The sequence below is a fragment of the Achroia grisella genome, unplaced genomic scaffold, assembly GCF_030625045.1.
Source record: "Achroia grisella isolate CSIRO2021 unplaced genomic scaffold, CSIRO_AGI_Agris_v1 utg3972, whole genome shotgun sequence".
Lineage (NCBI taxonomy): Eukaryota > Metazoa > Arthropoda > Insecta > Lepidoptera > Pyralidae > Achroia > Achroia grisella.
In genome coordinates this window covers 733,217-752,208 of record NW_026712838.1, presented here as the reverse complement: position 1 = coordinate 752,208, position 18,992 = coordinate 733,217, and the positions used below count along the sequence as shown (strand labels likewise).

The 18,992-nt window shown below is 32.8% G+C and overlaps 4 protein-coding genes across 4 annotated transcripts; 2 read left to right on the top strand and 2 right to left on the bottom strand.

Annotated features, from left to right (window-relative positions):
* Positions 1-1,712: 1,712 nt before the first annotated feature.
* LOC131844123 (2',5'-phosphodiesterase 12) lies at positions 1,713-6,562 on the bottom strand. The gene is made up of 8 exons (XM_059192916.1): positions 5,803-6,562; positions 5,153-5,276; positions 4,780-4,919; positions 4,535-4,697; positions 4,121-4,409; positions 3,769-3,889; positions 2,885-3,036; positions 1,713-1,854 (listed from the first exon to the last, which is right to left on the bottom strand). Exons 1-8 carry the CDS (start codon positions 6,461-6,463, stop codon positions 1,747-1,749), a joined length of 1,758 nt encoding a protein of 585 aa, XP_059048899.1. The 5' UTR covers positions 6,464-6,562; the 3' UTR covers positions 1,713-1,746.
* A 2,119-nt stretch (positions 6,563-8,681) lies between these two features.
* LOC131844145 (protein transport protein Sec61 subunit beta) lies at positions 8,682-10,104 on the top strand. Its single transcript, XM_059192947.1, has 3 exons — positions 8,682-8,751; positions 8,832-9,034; positions 9,839-10,104. Exons 1-3 carry the CDS (start codon positions 8,749-8,751, stop codon positions 9,924-9,926), a joined length of 294 nt encoding a protein of 97 aa, XP_059048930.1. The 5' UTR covers positions 8,682-8,748; the 3' UTR covers positions 9,927-10,104.
* Positions 10,105-12,173: 2,069 nt separating this feature from the next.
* On the bottom strand, positions 12,174-15,023 carry LOC131844134 (frizzled-7-A). Its single transcript, XM_059192933.1, has 2 exons — positions 13,626-15,023; positions 12,174-12,868 (listed from the first exon to the last, which is right to left on the bottom strand). Exons 1-2 carry the CDS (start codon positions 14,809-14,811, stop codon positions 12,351-12,353), a joined length of 1,704 nt encoding a protein of 567 aa, XP_059048916.1. The 5' UTR covers positions 14,812-15,023; the 3' UTR covers positions 12,174-12,350.
* A 723-nt stretch (positions 15,024-15,746) lies between these two features.
* On the top strand, positions 15,747-16,400 carry LOC131844151 (uncharacterized). The gene has a single exon (XM_059192952.1). The coding sequence runs from the start codon at positions 15,747-15,749 to the stop codon at positions 16,398-16,400; it is 654 nt and encodes a 217-aa protein (XP_059048935.1).
* Positions 16,401-18,992: the final 2,592 nt, after the last annotated feature.

The window sequence follows — 18,992 nt, the reverse complement described above, 5'->3', positions numbered from 1 at the left end:
TTCTTACCGTGGACTTGTTGCATAATGCGCTCTTGCTTACTTGTACAAGTAGTGTCACAGGTTTGACTAGAGTGACGCACCAATTTTTGGCTCTTTATGCACCACTGAAAATATCCATATTATTCTATGATTTGACAATTACATAAAATAGCTCTACCTATCCGATCGGCCTATTTCGGATCCTTGCCTTCTGCCTCTTTGATCTTTGCGGATTTCGGATACGATCTTTGAGATTATCTACTTTAGCTCAAGATATTGATTGTGAGTACATCTATTCCCCGTCACTTTCCGTCATACAATCCGACGATTCTATATCATGGCGGTGTTTTTCGCACTGTGCCTGACGGCTAGTATCCAGTCACACTAGTACGCCTCATAGATAATATACTATACTTGTCCGCCTTAAAGCTTCAATTAGTACTTTAGAAAATTATGTTCCTTGGTATAATTGTGTGTTAAAAAAACACGTTGAGTAACATTCGTAAAATAAAGTGAGTTATTGAATATATTTCGTTTTTTTCTATTATTTTTAATATAATTTATTTATACAAAACAAAAACATTGAACTGCGTTCTGGATTCTGGTTGTAATAATTCCGAATTCGGCTATATACCCAGACGACTATAACTAGATCTTAAATCCTAAATAATGTTAGTCTCGTACTAACGTATGTCAGACCAAGGCTGGGGACAAAGGGAATCAGGTCCAACTGGACCAGTAATTTCATCCAACAGGCTTCTATAAATGTGACCCGACCTGATCCGACCAGCCCTGAAACAAGTATCGTGCACAAGGCACTGCCTGAAGCGACGCAATATTGTTAGAAACAGGAAGGTCGATATGTAATATTATGTTATCTGTGATAGAACGAAGTTACGAACGAGGGGACCACGTGGAGATCTATGTGACATGATTCATTGCTGGCTATAGGACCAGTAGTCGCCATTGCTGACAATAAATAAAGGTATTAGGAACCATACGTCTTACCATATGGTTTCGATAATCAGTGTTGTGTTGATAACATCTATTTACATGATCTATTTATTATAATAATAATAAATTATAAACTTGAATGACTACAATGCGTGGATTTAATTAGAATTTTAACTTTGGTATATATTTTTCCTATTGACATAGTTATCTATGTAATAAACATTCAAAAAACTTATTTTAATAAGTTTCTTGAATGTTTATTGTGTATGTAGTAATGACAAATTGTAATTTAAATAAAGTAAATTAAATATTGTAATGGGTGAAAACTGTGATCGTTACAGCCTGTGCTTTAAATAATATAAATGACGTAGTGGAATAACTTGAAACAATCATGCACGCTACAAAGTACAAACTTGTGGCGGTGGGTGGACCGGGTCAATGTGCTCCATCTGATACGGTCAAGTGCAATGATAGCTGGCTCATCCGTGATACTCGTGAACAGGCGCTGCTTGTGGGGACTGGTCTGTTCAGGTTACGAACACTGATTAGACTTTTTGCTTTTGCAATACCATACGTAATGGAGGACATATTCATCGCTGGGCCCTGAGCACGTGCCCAGTGTGCCCAGTGGGGAAGAGGGGCCTGAATATATACCATTAGCGGTCACCATTGTCATCCATTAAGAAAACATATCATTGGTGGTTTGCCAACATATACAGTTAAGAAAACCCACTATAGGTTTAGTAATTAATATAATTTTATATTTAAAAAAAGTCACAAAATAACACAATATTAAAATACATACATTTAATTCTATTTAAACTGAAAATCTGATATTAGGGCTATATGATCAGATGGAAAAACAATGCTAGGTAGTGCAATATGCACCCTTAGTTCCTCTTCACTAGGCAGTGGTACAACCTGTAATATAATAAGCATAGAAAATAAATATATAATAATTTTACTAATATTATAAACGCAAAAGTTTGTGAATATGGATGGATAGATAGATGTTTGTAACCCTTTCACGCAAAAACTACTGAACGGATTTTTAAAACTACAGTAATATAGCTTATACATCAGAATAACACATAGTGTATAAATTTCATGCGAGTGAAACCGTGTATTGATTAATTCACATTCGCATCATCAGTAGTACTCATATATCGGAGAGTGCCGATGGCATGACATAAATATATACATAATAGAATATTAGCAATTAGGAGTCATAGAAAATCTTTAGTTGTCTCAAATAATGAAATGTTGGTAACATTTCATTATTTGATACAATTAAGTGATATTAAACAAGACAAAACAGTCTACAACTCAAGAGTCCACGCACCCTGCTATTCTTATAGCCTTTATCGGAAAATTCCACAATAAAAAACAAATGACTACTAATTTAAGCTCAAAACTAATAACTAATTAGCAAGAAGAACACATTGAAAACCTAAAAATTACTCGGGATTATTATCATACATCAGACGCAGAAGTGTCGGTGAATATGTATTTGTGGATACACATAGACATTGTGGTAGTGTAGTACATATATATCACAGGTCATCGACACCGACTTAGTAGATTACAACACTATGAAACGAGGGTCCAAACAAAGTATGAGCTTGTACTATGGGTACTAACAACTCATAGATATATATACTTCTTTAAAATGTAAATATTTGCAGATAAAACTTCAATAAAAAAATATTTGCATTATACGGGAATCGTATACACGTTTATTGATAAGTGTGAAATAAGTACATGCCACAGAAATATTCATTATTAGTTAATATCTTTTAATTTATAACCTGGTATTCGCAAAAATTATAGACATACCTATATTGATTAGTGATTACATACATATTCAATATAACTAGTGGACACTATACTAACAATTAGAAAATACATACAGCTTTCTTAAAAATCTAATAGAGGATAGGAAGATACTTACTTGTACAACTTCAAGATTTGATTTATCATAAAAAATATAATCTAAACAATCTGCAAATCCAGCAGTAAAATTTGTAAATGGAGGAGTACCGCATGCACTTCTCAAATGAAGATCCTGCTGAAGGCTCAAATTATGCACAGCCTCATCAGCATCTGTAAAGATTGTTAAAAACTATATAAAACTAGCATCATTGAAGTACATACATGTCAAGAAATGCCAACTGTAAAAGAAGAGATACAGAAAGCCTGTGGAAGATATAAACACAGATTAGCCGGCCAAAAGAACCAGTTAGCTTTACAACTACTGGATATAAATAACTGTCCATCTAGACTAAAAAGGCCTCGCCTTGCCAACATCTAGAGAAATTAAATGAGATGGCACCTTACTGGATGTACCTCATCTCCAAATGCCCATAACACCATACAATCTGATTATAGCCGGAAGTGCTTATTGCAAATAGAAAAGAAAAAAAAACCCTGGCTTCTACGGTAATTTAACAAAATATTAAAAAACTATATACTTTAAATCACATGGCATGGCACACAAACACAGATATGAGAAAGATTATTATTGGGAAACTTCAGTAATATAATAGTATCTAAAAACATTATTGTTAAAATTTCTAATTGTTTGTCTTGTAAATTTCAGAAATTCTTTAACTAATTTGAGTGCAATTTTCGCCAATGAATTGTGATAAACATCACTTAAACTTTTATTTGTTTTATTTTTATCAATACACAAACAAAACAAAAAGTTATTAGTTACTCTATACCCATTTCACAAGCTCTCTTAGCTTGAGACTAGATGGCGTTGCGTGAATTTTCTAGGGATGTTATTATTATAATCCTAGTAAAGTTGTGATTTTCTGTTGTTTTAATACTTACTGGATTTCCAATCAAGTAAAGAGCTAGGCGCACTTCCAGTTGTATACAATTGATATATACCACATGAAGGAACACTATTGAAATCGCCGCATAATATAACAGATATTCTTTTGTTCGGCATCTGTAACATGTGAATCTCTCTCATAAATCAGTAAGAACTAAAATTAAATCATCCCATTTAACCCAAGAAAATCCTACTTAATTCCATCTCTAGATATAATTCTACAGAGAGGAAGAGTAGAGCCAAAACTTTATCTGCAATTTTTTCAGGGTCATTTTACATGATAATTCCATTAATTCTTTCCATGCATTTCATATATATGTCGAATTTATTCATTATGCTAGGTTTTACCTGTTTTATCAGATTACTTCGAATTTCATTTAACCAATACACAATAATTCCACCTTGGATAAGTCTTATATGATCAGCATCTGGATGGAAATACAAGTGTGTATTGCCAACAATAATGACATCATTAGGATTTTCAAAAGATTGTAAAATTGTTGCACTTGCTACTGTTGATCTGTCCAAAAGTCGTGTAATTAAAGGACTGTTATCTTTAATTGCATTCCAAATAGATTGTAGTGACAACCTTGTTTTAACTTCATCTGAAAGTAATATTTTTTCTTCATCCAGTAAACTGTAATGAGAGTAATATTCATTTCAATTTATAACAAGTATTATGGTTACATATATAATACTGCTTTTATTTGAAACATATTTATAAATAAGATAATTTTGACATCATAAAAGAATAAAACATACTCATATCTATCCTTTCTATAAAAGCATGCTAATCCTTCAGCAACTTCTTTTCCTTTCTTGTAGAACTTCCCTTCAAACCCATCAGATCCTAGTAAAGGACTTAAAGAGCTCTGAAATATTTTGCCATCAACTTCTTGCAAACAAATTATGTCTGCATTGTAACCTAAACATGTAAATATAATATACATAAAGTAAATATTATAGGTAGTCTTTAATAAACAAATAAATATAGAACCAAAACCAACCTAATAATTCTTTAAGTATAAGTTGCTTCCTGTAATCAATATGCAATGCATATGATGGACAATATGGATGGAGTACAGATCTGGTATAATCGGAATCACAATATAAATCTGCCAAAATATTGTAAGTCACACAACGAAACCTAAAAATAATGAGAAAATTATGTAATTAAGGTATTTAAATAGTTTTGTATGCAGAGATTTCATGTTTATATAACATCCTCACTAAGTTACAATCACCTGTCAATTTTTTATCTTGCAGACTACCTGGAGTACAGCACTTAAGACTGCTTAGAGGGTGAATGGATTATAATCTGAATTTATATTTCTTGTTTCATATAATGAAAAAAAAAACAATATATCAATTAGTTAAAACCTTTTGTTTGTTAACTTTGTAGTGGTGAACATGTGCCTAATTTCAAATGGACAAGTTCCTGGACCAGCTTCTACAACATTTTTGGATATGACTCCAACTGTAGGACCTGATGTTTTATCATTTCCTAAAATAACAATAAAGTACAATCTATCAATAATAAAATTATTTTTTAAATAGGTATATACAATTACAGTCACATTAAACAAAAATTATAGATACAGTTTGTATATAAATTAAAAAAAAAATCTAAAGTAGTATAACTAAACACCAACCCATCCATTCTGAGATTTCTATACTCTGGTTTAATAGAAGTTACAGAAAATGTAAACTAACATTTTATCTATCGAACAAACAGACAGACTGACAAAAATTGAAAAAAATGTTAATTTGGTATATGTACCATGTTTATGTTCACCTGCATATAGTAAAAAAAGATTTCAATATTATAAACAGACACTCCAATTTTATTTATATGTATAGATATATAGATAATATTTAATGGAACTCTTGTTTTCCTATTAGTACTGCTTTTACCAACAATTAGGCCATCTATATCCAGTTTAGTAACCAGTTTGTTTACCATATTCTATTCTACATAGTTATATTGGAACAAAAATCTTTGAATTTACAATATATAGGTCCTTCATTACCAGGTGTACATTCCAACTTCAGTTTCATACCAATGTCCTTTGTAGTTGGTATATAAATATATTCATTGCCAAGTTTCTCCCATTTTATATGAGCCTCAGACACTTCATTTCCTTTGTCATTAATTGAGATTCCTTTGTACCAAGTATATAAATTATATCGATTATCAGCATATTGAACAACAAAATTTTCTGCATGTACAGGAAAGCCAGATAAGATGCATTGAGGCAAATTAATACTTACAACCCAAGGAACATTAAATACTACTTCATAAATATGATCATAAATATGCAATTTGACTGGGCTTTGTAATAAAAATAAATCTTTACACGTTGCCTGTTCTGATATGGCATTATTCTTATCATCATAAATTTGAACTGTTACAACTTTTAGTTCATTACTTGCTTTCTTATTTCCTTTCGTAACAAATTTCTGAATGTTATTACCCATGCGTGTTAACAATGATTCTATATTTTCTGTTGGTTTACGGCTAAAATTAAACTGTCGAACTGTCTCTTTCACTTTTAGCAAAAAAGATATATCAATCTTATCATCACTTTCAACGTATCTGAAGTAACACTTATTCAAATTCATTGCTTTAGTTTTAGAAAGTGAGACAAAAGTGTTTATATTACGGTACCAATTAGAGAATTTATAAATCATTCCTTTAGGGCACAAAATAATTAAATATATGGACTAGGAAATATAGTTAAAATAATTCATTCATATTTGTACTACAACCACGCGGAAACATGAAAGCAAAACAACAATGACACAAGTGACAATGACAGTGTCAAAACCACACGACTTAACTACTGTCAAACAATATGACAAAGACACGGGTTCCCAGGAAGCTTACTGTGGCAGTTCTGTTTAAGGCCTGCTATAAGGAGTTCGTAGTGCGTTCCCAGGTTATCCCGTCATCCGCACCCGCATAGGAAGACGAAGATTGTGATTTGGGTTTTTTATTAGATGTTAATGGTCCTTTTGCCTACTCTATCGGATTACGCTGGCGGGGCACCAGTGGAAGATAATAAGATGAGCGTGAAATCAAGTCAGTCAGCCCATCGTGACAAATTATCCAGGAATTTATCACGATAGTTTCCAGGACAACCGCGTGGAGGTCAACCTTTTTAAGATAAATATAGTCCGTAAATAAAGAGTTTAGGAAAGATCATTTAAATATGCAGATATAATCTTATTTTATTATTGAGTGACATTAAAAATCATTGGTACATTCTTTTTTTTATATTAACAAATTTAAATGGCTTAAATGGCCAGCCAAATTTAAGGTACCATAACTTCACGTATCTATTCTAGATGGTACAAACTAATAAACCTGACATGGTACATTGCTAACAATGTGGTTATTAGTTCATATTACTAACAATCGCCTTCCCACGGGGAGAACTCCAAGCATGGACCTTTTCCCTGGCATTGACTCCAGTGGTGACATTTCCTTGGTAACTAGGTTTAAGCCGTTTTATAGGCAGATAGAACTATAGATATTGTAGGAAAAAACATTATATAAAAAAGATATTTACAATTTAAAAACTTAGCCCATTTTATGAACAAACATTAAGTTATAAAAAAATTAAGATCACGAAAAACAGTATGGCCGTAGTTTCCTTTGCCTTTAGGAAAAGATAATTATAACATAAATAACGAATGGCGAGAAGTCACACGAAAATCTTTTTTGGGGTGTATAATTGTATAAAAAATAAATAACAATGCAGTAAAATTTACAATGAAATGTGTTAAATTACAATAAGTATAACATTAATTAGAATTGTACCACCATATCCAAGCGATCCTTTCTGCAAAACAATAGAACTTACTGACAAATCGCTCTAATGGGCTAACTGACCACTCATCTTACCTTTCTGGCCCATTTTAATCCAAAAATAATTATGCACCTTCGATACTATTTATGATTGCAGTACCAATTTGTTGTTTAACAAATTAGTACTACATCAATACAATAATTAGCAATTAGTATAATCATCAATCAAAATTGAGTTTTTATGAAAAAATGAAAAAAAATGGAAAAAATGTTTATTTTTTTAAAAACAATTCAGTTACAATAACATAGTGTTGGGATGACCTACTAAGCATGGAAATGACTGTGTCAGGTACCTACATCTCGCTCTTCCATATACATTGTCATATGTGTTTGTTTTTTTTTTAGATTATTTAAGCCATTCAGTTTTTTTATTTGTAATGTGTCTTAGTATTTTGAATACCCATATAAGCTTTCTAATTATACCAGCGACCAATTCGATTTGCGGATGCCATGATAATCTTTGGTCTAACACTATACCCAGATACTTTATAGTAGTCACTTTATTTATTGTATCGCAGTTACATTGTGAATTGGTATATTTACATGTATGTATTTTTATGTTAAAATTAGAACCTGGCTGCGTTCTACTGTTCATAGTGAAGCAGATGTAGTTAGTTTTCAAGCTATTTAATGTTAGAAGGTTATTGTTTAGCCAATTTGCAATTGTGCTTAGGCCCTGTTCCGCATAATTGTGTACTTTATCCCACGTTGTCCCACTTAAAACTATTGCAGTGTCATCAGCATACGAGAACACCTTTGCATTGTCAATATTTAGTTGGCACAGTTCGTTAATATATATTAGGAACAAAAAAAATTATATAAACATAACAACTACACTTGTAATAGTGTAAACTACTTTTGTGTATTGTAAACTACTTTTTATTTTATTTTTTTTTACAAAATGCCGTAATTAAAGTTTCATGGCTCTTTGAGTTATATAAATTTTGGCAACACTGAATTGACAACATTGACAACGTGTAAAGCAATTTGTACGCGTTGCAGGCATTCCACGATTCACAACATACTTTTTTTTTAATATTCAACAGTTGTTTTCAGATATTACTTACTTGTTATTTCCCGTTTGTAAAGTAATTTTCTCATAATAATGGTAGGTTAATTCTATAAAACAAATCTTTAAGGCAATGACTTACTGTTTCAAAGAATAAAGAAAAAAATAATTTATTGCAGCCACCTTCTCCAAGCTCTACATCTGTAGGATCAGGTGGCCGATCGCCAAGCAAAGCAACATCGGCTCCGAGATCGGCAAGTGGAAGCACAGTACGACAACGCAAAACTACATCAACCACCACTGCGGCAAGAAATCGAAGCACTGGCGCTGGCTCTGGTGGCATGTGGCGTTTTTACACTGATGATTCCCCTGGTGTAAAAGTGTAAGTTAATCATATTCTTCAAGTTTATATTATTCGTATCGCTGTTATGTTATTCAATTTTATTTATAACTGCATATACCTACGTACATACATATATATATAATAATAATTCTATACTTTAATAATTTTAGCATAATAGTAGTTTATTTTTTCAATAAAAGTTACTTTCGTCTTATACAATCACTTTAAGAGTTAACTAGGAACCTATGTAGTAGTTGCAGTGAGTCACCAATACTTCTGATATTATACTTATGAAAGTTTGTAGAATCCTTTAGATATCTATTAAGTGATATACACAAAATTTTATTAAATCTTAGCAAGATATCTGGCAGTTTCAATAAAATTTTGTATACAAAATAAATTACATTCTTAGATTAAATTAGGTCAGATAGTGCTTTAGTAGACAGATAGAGGCACTGTAATTAGTATGTTAATTAAATCAATAGAAACAATGTATAAGTACATAACCAAAATAGTTTAAAAAAAGTACTCCATTTTTAACAGTTGACAATTAAGCATACTGCCTTACTTAACTATGTTATTAGAAATAGGTAAAATTTGTAACATAGGATGAATACCTATATTTATATTAAGAAAATATACAGTAATGAAACATTTCTCATTGCCATTATTACCTTAATATATATGTAAACCCATTTAGTATGCTTTGTTTTTAAGTTCAATATGTTATGAAAATAACTTCTAAAAATCCTGATTAATACTGTTATTCTATTTTGCTATATGTACTATATCAGGTTCAATTACATAATATAGTAACTGATCATGAACATTATTATGTTTCAGAGGTCCAGTACCAGTACTAGTGATGTCCCTACTCTTCATTGCATCAGTGTTCATGCTTCACATCTGGGGGAAATACACCAGAGCATAACTTAAGTAACTACCAATTAGTAGCAGTTAAGTTACATTGATTATAATGATTATTATCAGTTAAGTTACATGATTGTCGAATGTATGCAATGCTTGAAAAGTATGAAGTACTTGGGTGTATAGAAATTTTAAATTATGTAATATAAATATTCTGAATTAAATTAAGCTTATTTCTATTATGAATTTGTTTTGTTTAATAAATCATCACTGATATTATGTACCTTACTCCTACCAATTCAGACAAATTTGTATGATTTATTGTATTCAGACAAATTGTATTAACTTATAATGAACATAAATGAAATAACACATATTTCTGATATATTAATATTCCATACAATTTTGATGAAGATTTAATCTTACATAGATCTTAGAAATTTATTATAATTACAACAGTTACACTTTGAAATTTATTGAAATCTAAGAAAGGGGGAGGAGCAGTGTTGGCCGAAAGTTTGTTGACCCTTAAAAGTTATGATTATAAATCATAATTAAAAGTTTTATTGACATTAATTAATTATAATCAAGATAAAATTATTCAAATTTAATTATCTTTTGTATTTGATTAACTATATCTAAATTTAAGTTTGAAGATGACTACAGTGGACCTCCAGTTATCCGACAAACATTTTGCAGGGCAGTGTCAGACAATCAAATTTGTCAGATTATAGAGTACTACCTAAGGAGGTCCCTTATAGTCCGGAATGATTTATAAAATAGTATCTTGTACTCCCACAAATTACAGATCCAGTGATAAGATTCTGTGTGTTATATATGTATGTATGTGCGTTCCAAAGTACCTACAATTCATACTCCATTATGTATGTCATCTACTAAAAGATTCATTATGATTTAGGCGGTCTAAAATATCACATTTTTCTTTAATTGTCAGTGTTTTGTGCTTTCGCATCTGAGCTGATACGTAATACACAGTGAATAAACAATGAACACATACTATATTGCACTGCTATTTCATCATATGTACATAGTAAAATTTAAACTAAGCAATCATAATCAAAACAATACCCTACGCGTCGAGTACAATAGTGGTGATACATATAAGTTCAAACGTGTTCAATCATGGATAAGCGAAGATTGTCAAAAAAATATTCAATAATAAATAATAACCGACATGGTCCGGTTTACAAGGGGAGCCGGATTACCGGGATTCCATTGTATGTACAAAGTCACCTTCAGTCATCTCCTATCCAAGGTCTGTGTATGAATGTATTTCTGTCTTCAAACTTCTTGCTATGTAAGTTATTATTCGATTGCAGCGAAATTACAGGGTATTGAGACATGACATCTAAATTCTCAGGGTGAAAACGCGGGAGGGTTATAGAGGGCATCACATGTCGGTCGGTATATTTACCATCAGACGGGCATTTTGGTTACCATTACAATTAATATTAGTAGTGACTTTTGTCGATGATGACAGTAATGAAGTCGATGATGGATGATGTCATCTTCAAAGATATAATCAAAATCTACAACATTGATATCATCATCACCACTATCACCACTTCCATCATCATCATCATCTTATAAAGAAGTTGTACGGCGGGAGAAAGAAGAGAGACAAAAATACCCATTGTTTACATGGATATTTTTGTCTCTTCTTTTTTACCTTACTTGTTTACATAAAAGTCTATTGAAGAAATAGTCTCATCTGTGAATAAAGTGTAAATTAAAAGCTGTTTAAAACCTTATCAGCGGGATACACAGACTTTAAATTTATGTTCATCAAGCCTTAATAAACTAATTAACAATTATTAATAATGATTAATGCAAGTAGTAATTTTTACGATTAGATTTTAATCATGAATGATATTGAAAAAATTATGTAAAATGTAATCTATTACTAACCTTCTTAGTTCTTAGAAACAATTTTTATATTTTTATTCTTCACCCTGTTGATACGGAAGTAGGTGAAAATGTTATGGTAATGGTGAAATATGTGAATATCACATGGGCCTACTTTTTTTTAAAATAAATGGAATAGCAAAAATGCTGGCGGCCCACCTGATAATAAGTGGCAATCGTCCTCTATATATTATAAACATTACTACGATTATCGTATTATTAGTTAACTTCCGTCATACCGCTCATGCAGTGCCATTACGGAACATTCAATGTCGCTTATCCTGCAATATCACTGCCCTTTCGCATCCTGCAACTAAATACGTTTACAAAGCAAGGGTAGGTGTCTATGTTGAGTTACCTCACACGTAATAAAAATAAACCCATAAAAATTAAAAATACATTTTTATTACATCTAACATTGATGATACTTACATTCTAAAACTTAGTATAAACATAATAAAAAAAGTAGTCTTAAAAATAATGAGACTCAGAATATTTACATTATCAGCCTTATTATTAATTTCATTGTAAAGTAAGCTGCATTAAAAAAATGACACATAAATCACACATATGCTTCAACTCTTCTACCTTTAATTTTATCAAAAAATTGTCGCCATGATACTAAAGTTTTACCTGACCATATCCAGAAACTAGATGTAATGCCAACTATCATTGTCATAAGGTATTTGATCATGAACATTTCAAAGTTAGGTCTTTCCATATGTTGGTGTGTGAAAGGACAAGGTATGGAATAGGCTGGTGTAGCACACATATCTTTATGCCATGTTACCATCCAGTTGTCAAAGTGTGCTTGTTCATAAAATAAACATGCAATCACAATCAAAGCTGGTACAGTATATAGAACTCCAAATACCCCAATACGGATCATCAATTTTTCTAATTTATCTGTTTTTGTCCCATCATGTTTCATAACAGTTCTAATACGGAAAAGAGAAACAAAACCAGCCATTAAGAAAATTGTACCAAGTACAAGGTATACACATAAGGGTGCTAATACAAATCCTCTTAGAGCTTCAGCATCCCACAGCCCGACGTAACAAACACCAGACAATATATCACCTGAAACAAAATGATAACAAATAAAATATAACTGATTATTATTCTACATAATATGATATATGCAAAAGTGTCTGTATGTATAGTTGATGAATCTGAAAAGAGATTGAGATGAAGGTCTTAGTATTCAATGGTTTCATTATGCAGGAGGTGGGTCAGTCCATAGTGGGCAGAGATGGTAAGTCCAAGGAGTTCCTTAGACTTGTGTTACAAGTGTATGTTTAATATACCAACTCTCTCCCACTTTGATCCTCTGCTTACTTCACTGTATATTAATTTTTAGTTAATTGGTTCATTAGTTCCTAGTTTAGTTAATTTATTTATTAGTTTAATATTTATGTGTTTAGGTGTGTTTGTTTTCCATGCTACAGTAAGCTCTACCAGTATTATATGTTTTTACTACATTATTCTGTTTTTATCTATAAAATAATATGACCATATTAAATCCTATAACTATAATCAGAAAAGCAGATTTATTTATACAACCAATCATACCAAAAATTTGTAAAAATTGTGTAATTTTTAATGGTATGAACTTAATAATATTCTTCAATGACAAAATTAGTGATATTAGCAATAGTATAATATCTACAGTGCTTATATGTACTAAATCTCCTGTGTAATGAAACTATATACATAATGTAGATTTGAAGTCACTAACTTAATATGGCCAGATTAATTAATTTCACTTCGAATATATATATATGTACATAAAAATGTGTTTTCATAATAACAAACATTTAGAAAAATGTGCACTCACCATCCACTTTCCCCATTGCAAGGATTGATATGGTTTTTATAGCAGGCACAGCCCAGGCAGCCAAGTGGAAATACTGTGAATTAGCTTCAATTGCCTCATGTCCCCATTTTAATCCAGCAGCCAAAAACCAAGTAAGTGTGAGTATTACCCACCATATACTTGATGCCATACTAAAGAAGTATACTATCATAAAAAGAATTGTACACGGCTCATGTTTTGTTCCTTGGGTTATAACTAAAATATTGGGTAATCTTGTGCCACTGATTGACGATGGAAATGGCCCTTGGCAACTTACATTGTCACCTGCACTCCAACCTATGACATATGCAGTAGCTAACATAAGATAGCAAACAGATAAGAATATTATAGGTCTTTCGGGGTAACGAAATCTGTCAGTATCTATGAGGAAGGTTAGTACAGTAAATAAACAACTTAGTGTACAAAGAGTTGCCCAAATGCCAATCCAAAGTCTTGAAAAATGTTTCTCATCTTGGCTGAAAAACATTCCATTGCAGGGCGCTCCACAGTCATGTTCAATCTTATCTCCAACTTTCAAGGAATATTCAAGTTCTAAGTTTCTAGGCACCTTAAATTGAACAGGACACACAAAGCCATAATCTTTAGCTCCATATAATTTAGTTGGATCTCTTTCAATGTTAGATTTATAATCTACTTTAGGAAGCTTAGTTTCAGTAGGCTTGTGTGTTTCATGGGTTAAATTATTGTCACCAACACATATTACACCAGGATCAGTAACAACAGGAAACTTTGAGCAATCCAAGTTTTCAGGCCAAGGAAATCCAAAATGTATCATTAATTCATCACAATTATGTCTGACCGATTCGCATAAATGACGACAAGGTGGTATTGCTTCGTCTAAAATTGTGCACACAGGTACATAAACAGAACATAAGAAAAATTTTAAATCAGGTGAGCAATTTACTTTTATTAGCGGAGTAAACGGGTGTACTTCTGTGCCAGCATCTTCTTGTTTAGCATGGTTAAGTAAATTTGGAAAGATTGTCTGATTATATCGTATGTGCTGACAAAATTGAATAGTTATCGGCTCGCAACGCCCATGGTCAGGTATTGTATCTTCCTGTTGTATCGTAACACGAGAAGTTTCAGTAAGTACAAACAAATAAAACACTTTTAACACAAACGAAACCCAAGCACTGGCCTTCATATTTTTTAATTCATTCGGTCTGAGATAACTAAAGGATTAGTAGTAGATTCGTATTTCATTACTTTCTATTGCCCGTTGTTGCATTATAACGTTTATAAATTAATAAACTTGATACATTTTATAAAATTTTACTGAAATAACAGAGGTTCTTAGAAAAATAAACAAAATTTTGTTTCTTCTGAAACATATAGGTATTCGTATTCAAATAAATATTCAGCCACAGATTGCATTAGTGACAATCGATATTAATCGTTTTTAAAAAAGTATCGATATTTGTAGGAAGTAGGTTAATAGTAGGAGGTAGGTTTATAATATAATATTTGATTTTTAATGTCAATAAAACATTATTTTTAATTGTTTACTCCGTTTAACAGAAATATATAAGAGATATGGGAAGACTCAAGAAGCATTCGCGATCTAGAATATGAAGGCCCTAAAAAAACTAGAACATCGATTATTCATCGATGTCATGGGAGTTTTTCTGTATATAGGTATGTTTATTTACCATCATTAAATTACATAGTCACTTCCGTATGCTTATTTGCCACTGTTAGAACGAGGTTTGCAATCGATGTCTAGACTGGCTGGTATGGCAGATGAAGTATGTTTGAATATTTGAAAAGAGAGTGTGTTTTGTCATCTTGTCTGTCGTCGTATATTGTATCTATAACTTATCTGTATATTGTATTAAATGTGTTTTTATATTATTTTATTTTGATTAGAAATATATTTTGTTTATCTTATTCTACGTTATTTACTTGAACACCACTATACTTACTCTGTTAACGTGAGAAGTTCAGAGGTAACTTCCCTCACAGGTTATGGGAAGCAAAAATCAAGTAAATACGAATACCGAAGTGTATTAAGGATATATGATTTACAAAAACGGTGAGAGCACCCCTATTTCTATTCAATATAAAAACACAAGTACGGAGATGAGTATACCATCAACATCGAGTGCGGGATCTGGACTCCCAGCGATAGAGAAACTGCAAGGGAGTACCAACTTCGATACATGGAAGTTTGATGTGGAGTGTATTTTAGTCCATGATGATCTGTGGCAGTATGTAGAAGAAGTACCTAACCCTGAAGATACTGTAGCACGTCGAGGAGATCAAAAGGCACGTACTAAAATTTGTCTATTGGTTGAAAACCATTGCAAGGTACATGTTCGAAAAGCAACGAGTGCATTTCAAACATGGAACAGTTTAAAAACAGCATATGAGGATAAAGGCATTAATAATAGGTGCAGACTACTATCAACACTAGTATGCCTAAAGCTTAATATGTTTAATTCAATAATCGAATATGTTACTGAGCTTATGAGAGTAGCGAATCAGTTAGCAGACCTTGGAAAGGAGGTTGACGATGAGCTGTTGGCAGCCCTGATGCTGCAAGGTTTACCAGATAAATACACACTAGTGAGGTTGGCCTTAGAGAATGCTAATACTGAATTAACTTCAGATTATGTAAAAACAAAACTTTTACAATTGGATGACAATAAAGCAATTACGAGTACAAGCTTTACAGTTTCAAATAATTCAGCATTAACAGAGAAACCGAAGAAAAAGTTTGTTCAGAGGAAATAAACAGAGAAAAAGAAAATAAAATGCTTTATTTGCTAAGGTCCACACAAAGCATGTGACTGTCCGCACAATCCGAGTGAAGCTAAAACTGCCCACACAATGACGGCATTAGCTTTAAAGCATCAACAATCTACATCAAGAGAACACGATGAGACATGGATTATAGATTCTGGAGCATCGACATATATGAGTTCTAGAAGAAATTGTATGTATAACTATGTAGAGGCTAGTAATAAGGTAGAAATATTTTGCGCGGATGGAGGTAAGGTATATGGTGAAGGTTTTGGTGTGATGACGAATGAGTCGTTAAATATTACTATTGGAGGTGTATGTATGTACCAAAGCTTGAATCAAACCTATTGAGTGTAAGTAGACTGGTCTAAAGCGACAACGTTGTTGTTTTCTCAGAGAATGGCTGTAATATCTACAATAAGAATGAATGTACAGTGGACCCGCGGTAATCCGGCCCCTGTCTTATCCGGCCCCCCTTGTAATCCGACATGGTCTATTATTTATTACTGAATATTTTTTTGACAATATAGTTGAGAGTGCATATACCTACATACATACATATATATATAACATAGAATCTTATCACTGGATCTGTAATTTGTCGGATTACAAGATACTCTTTACTAAAAAATTCCGGACTATAGGGGACCCTTAGGCAGCACTCAATAATCCGACAAATTCGATGGTCCGACACTGCCCTGCAAAACGTTTGTCGGATAATGGGGGGTCCACTGTATTGTGAAAGGTAAGACTTGGTTGGAAGGTGTGCTTGATAGAGGTGTATACAAACTAAACTCTTCTTCACAGGAAAGTGCATTAGCGACTACACAAAGCGGAGGCTTGGAGCTAGGGCACAAAAGGTTAGCGCATTTAGGAGTACGTAACCTTAAATTGCTAAGAGATAAAATGGCAACAGGGGTGAGTTTCAAGAATACACCTACTTGCAATTTACAATGTGTAGCATGCCTAATGGGTAAACAAACAACAGACAACCATTCCTTAAACATACAAAGGCTACGAGAGCCAAAGAACTTCTAGAGTTAGTTCACTCAGATATTAGTGGTCCAATGACTGAGGAATCCGTCGGAGGTCATAGACACTATATACCATTTATCGGTGATTATTCTCGAAAAACTTTTGTATACTTTATTAACCATAAGAGTGAAGCTTTTGATAAGATTAAATTTTTTAAAACTTTTACAGAAAAACAAACTGGTAAAAAGTTAAAGGTCTTGAGAACAGACAATGGAAGAGAATATGTAAATAATCAAGTAGACGAGTATCTAAGGGAACATGGCATTAAGCGTCAACTCACGAATGCGTACAAACCTGAGCAAAACGGAGTTGCCGAACGTGCAAATCGCATTATAGCAGAGAAGGCACGTGCGTTGCCACAAGAAGCAGGTCTCCCTACTCGTTTATGGGCAGAAGCGGTGAATACTGCAGTCTATTTGAAGAATAGAAGTCCAACAGTTGCAGTTAGAAATAAAACGCTTGAAGAGGTATGGACTGGCGGAAAAATTGACCTAAACCACCTAAGAATTTTCGGATGTAGGGCCTTTGCACATAACCCAGATGTCAAAAGGACAAAATGGCTTCCTAAAAGCAAAGAAGTTATTTTTGTAGGATATTCCGAAGAATCAGAGGGATATAAATTATTCGACCCCTCAACAGAAAATTGTTACGGATCTAGAGATGTCATATTTTTTGAAAACCAGTATTACCGCATAAATGATGAAAACAAAGAACAAAAGTATACAACCGTCAACCTTGATAATGTTTCAGAGGAAACTGAACAACCCAATGAGAACTTTCAACATGAAGAAGCAGTTCAGGAAGAGGATTTGCAAAGGAATGACGGAAATCATACCGAAGCAATCACGGAAACTGAGAATATTGAATACGAAGTTGACCGGTGTACATCATTTGAAGACAGCCTAAATGAAGAACCTACAACCGTAAGTGGAGAAGCTGAAGTGCAAGAAAGGAGATATTCGATTCGAGTAAGGAAACCTGTCCAATGTCCTGTCCTGATTACGTTACTTACCAAGCGATATCAGAAGATGATCCACTTAATGTTAGAGAGGCACTGTTTAGAAAAGATGCCAAGCTATGGAGAGACGCTATACAGGAAGAACTAGATGCACTAAAGAAGAACAAAACTTGGGTCCTAGTGAAGCCTGACCAAGCGAGCAACATTGTTGATTCGAAATGGTTATTCCGAATCAAAAAGGAGGCGGGGAATCAAACTCGATACAAGGCTCGCTTAGTTGGCTTCAGTCAGAGGAAAGGCATTGATTATGATGAGACATTCTCCCCTGTAGTGCGACATAGCTCATTGAGATTGTTGATAGCTCTGGCTGCGCAAAATGGTCTACAGATAGACCACATGGATGTCAAAACAGCTTTCTTAAATGGTAATCTCAATGAAGTTGTTTATATGAGGCAACCACCAGGCTTTGAAGAAAAAGGTAAAGAGGATTATGTATGTCTATTAAAGAAATCTTTGTATGGTTTGAAGCAGGCACCACGTTCCTGGAACCTGAAGCTAAATACCGAGCTAGAGAGCTTAAACTTCAAGCG

Coding starts and splice junctions, on each gene's coding strand:
- LOC131844123 (XM_059192916.1), bottom strand. CDS start 6,463: ATGATTTATAAATTCTCTAATTGGTACCGTAATATAAACACTTTTGTC. Junction 5,277..5,802: donor GAAGTTGGAATGTACACCTG/GTAATGAAGGAC, acceptor TTGTTATTTTAG/GAAATGATAAAACATCAGGT. Junction 3,037..3,768: donor TTTACTTGATTGGAAATCCA/GTAAGTATTAAA, acceptor CAATCTTTACAG/ATGCTGATGAGGCTGTGCAT.
- LOC131844145 (XM_059192947.1), top strand. Junction 9,035..9,838: donor GATTCCCCTGGTGTAAAAGT/GTAAGTTAATCA, acceptor ATTATGTTTCAG/AGGTCCAGTACCAGTACTAG.
- LOC131844134 (XM_059192933.1), bottom strand. CDS start 14,811: ATGAAGGCCAGTGCTTGGGTTTCGTTTGTGTTAAAAGTGTTTTATTTG. Junction 12,869..13,625: donor TGCAATGGGGAAAGTGGATG/GTGAGTGCACAT, acceptor ATTTTGTTTCAG/GTGATATATTGTCTGGTGTT.
- LOC131844151 (XM_059192952.1), top strand. CDS start 15,747: ATGAGTATACCATCAACATCGAGTGCGGGATCTGGACTCCCAGCGATA.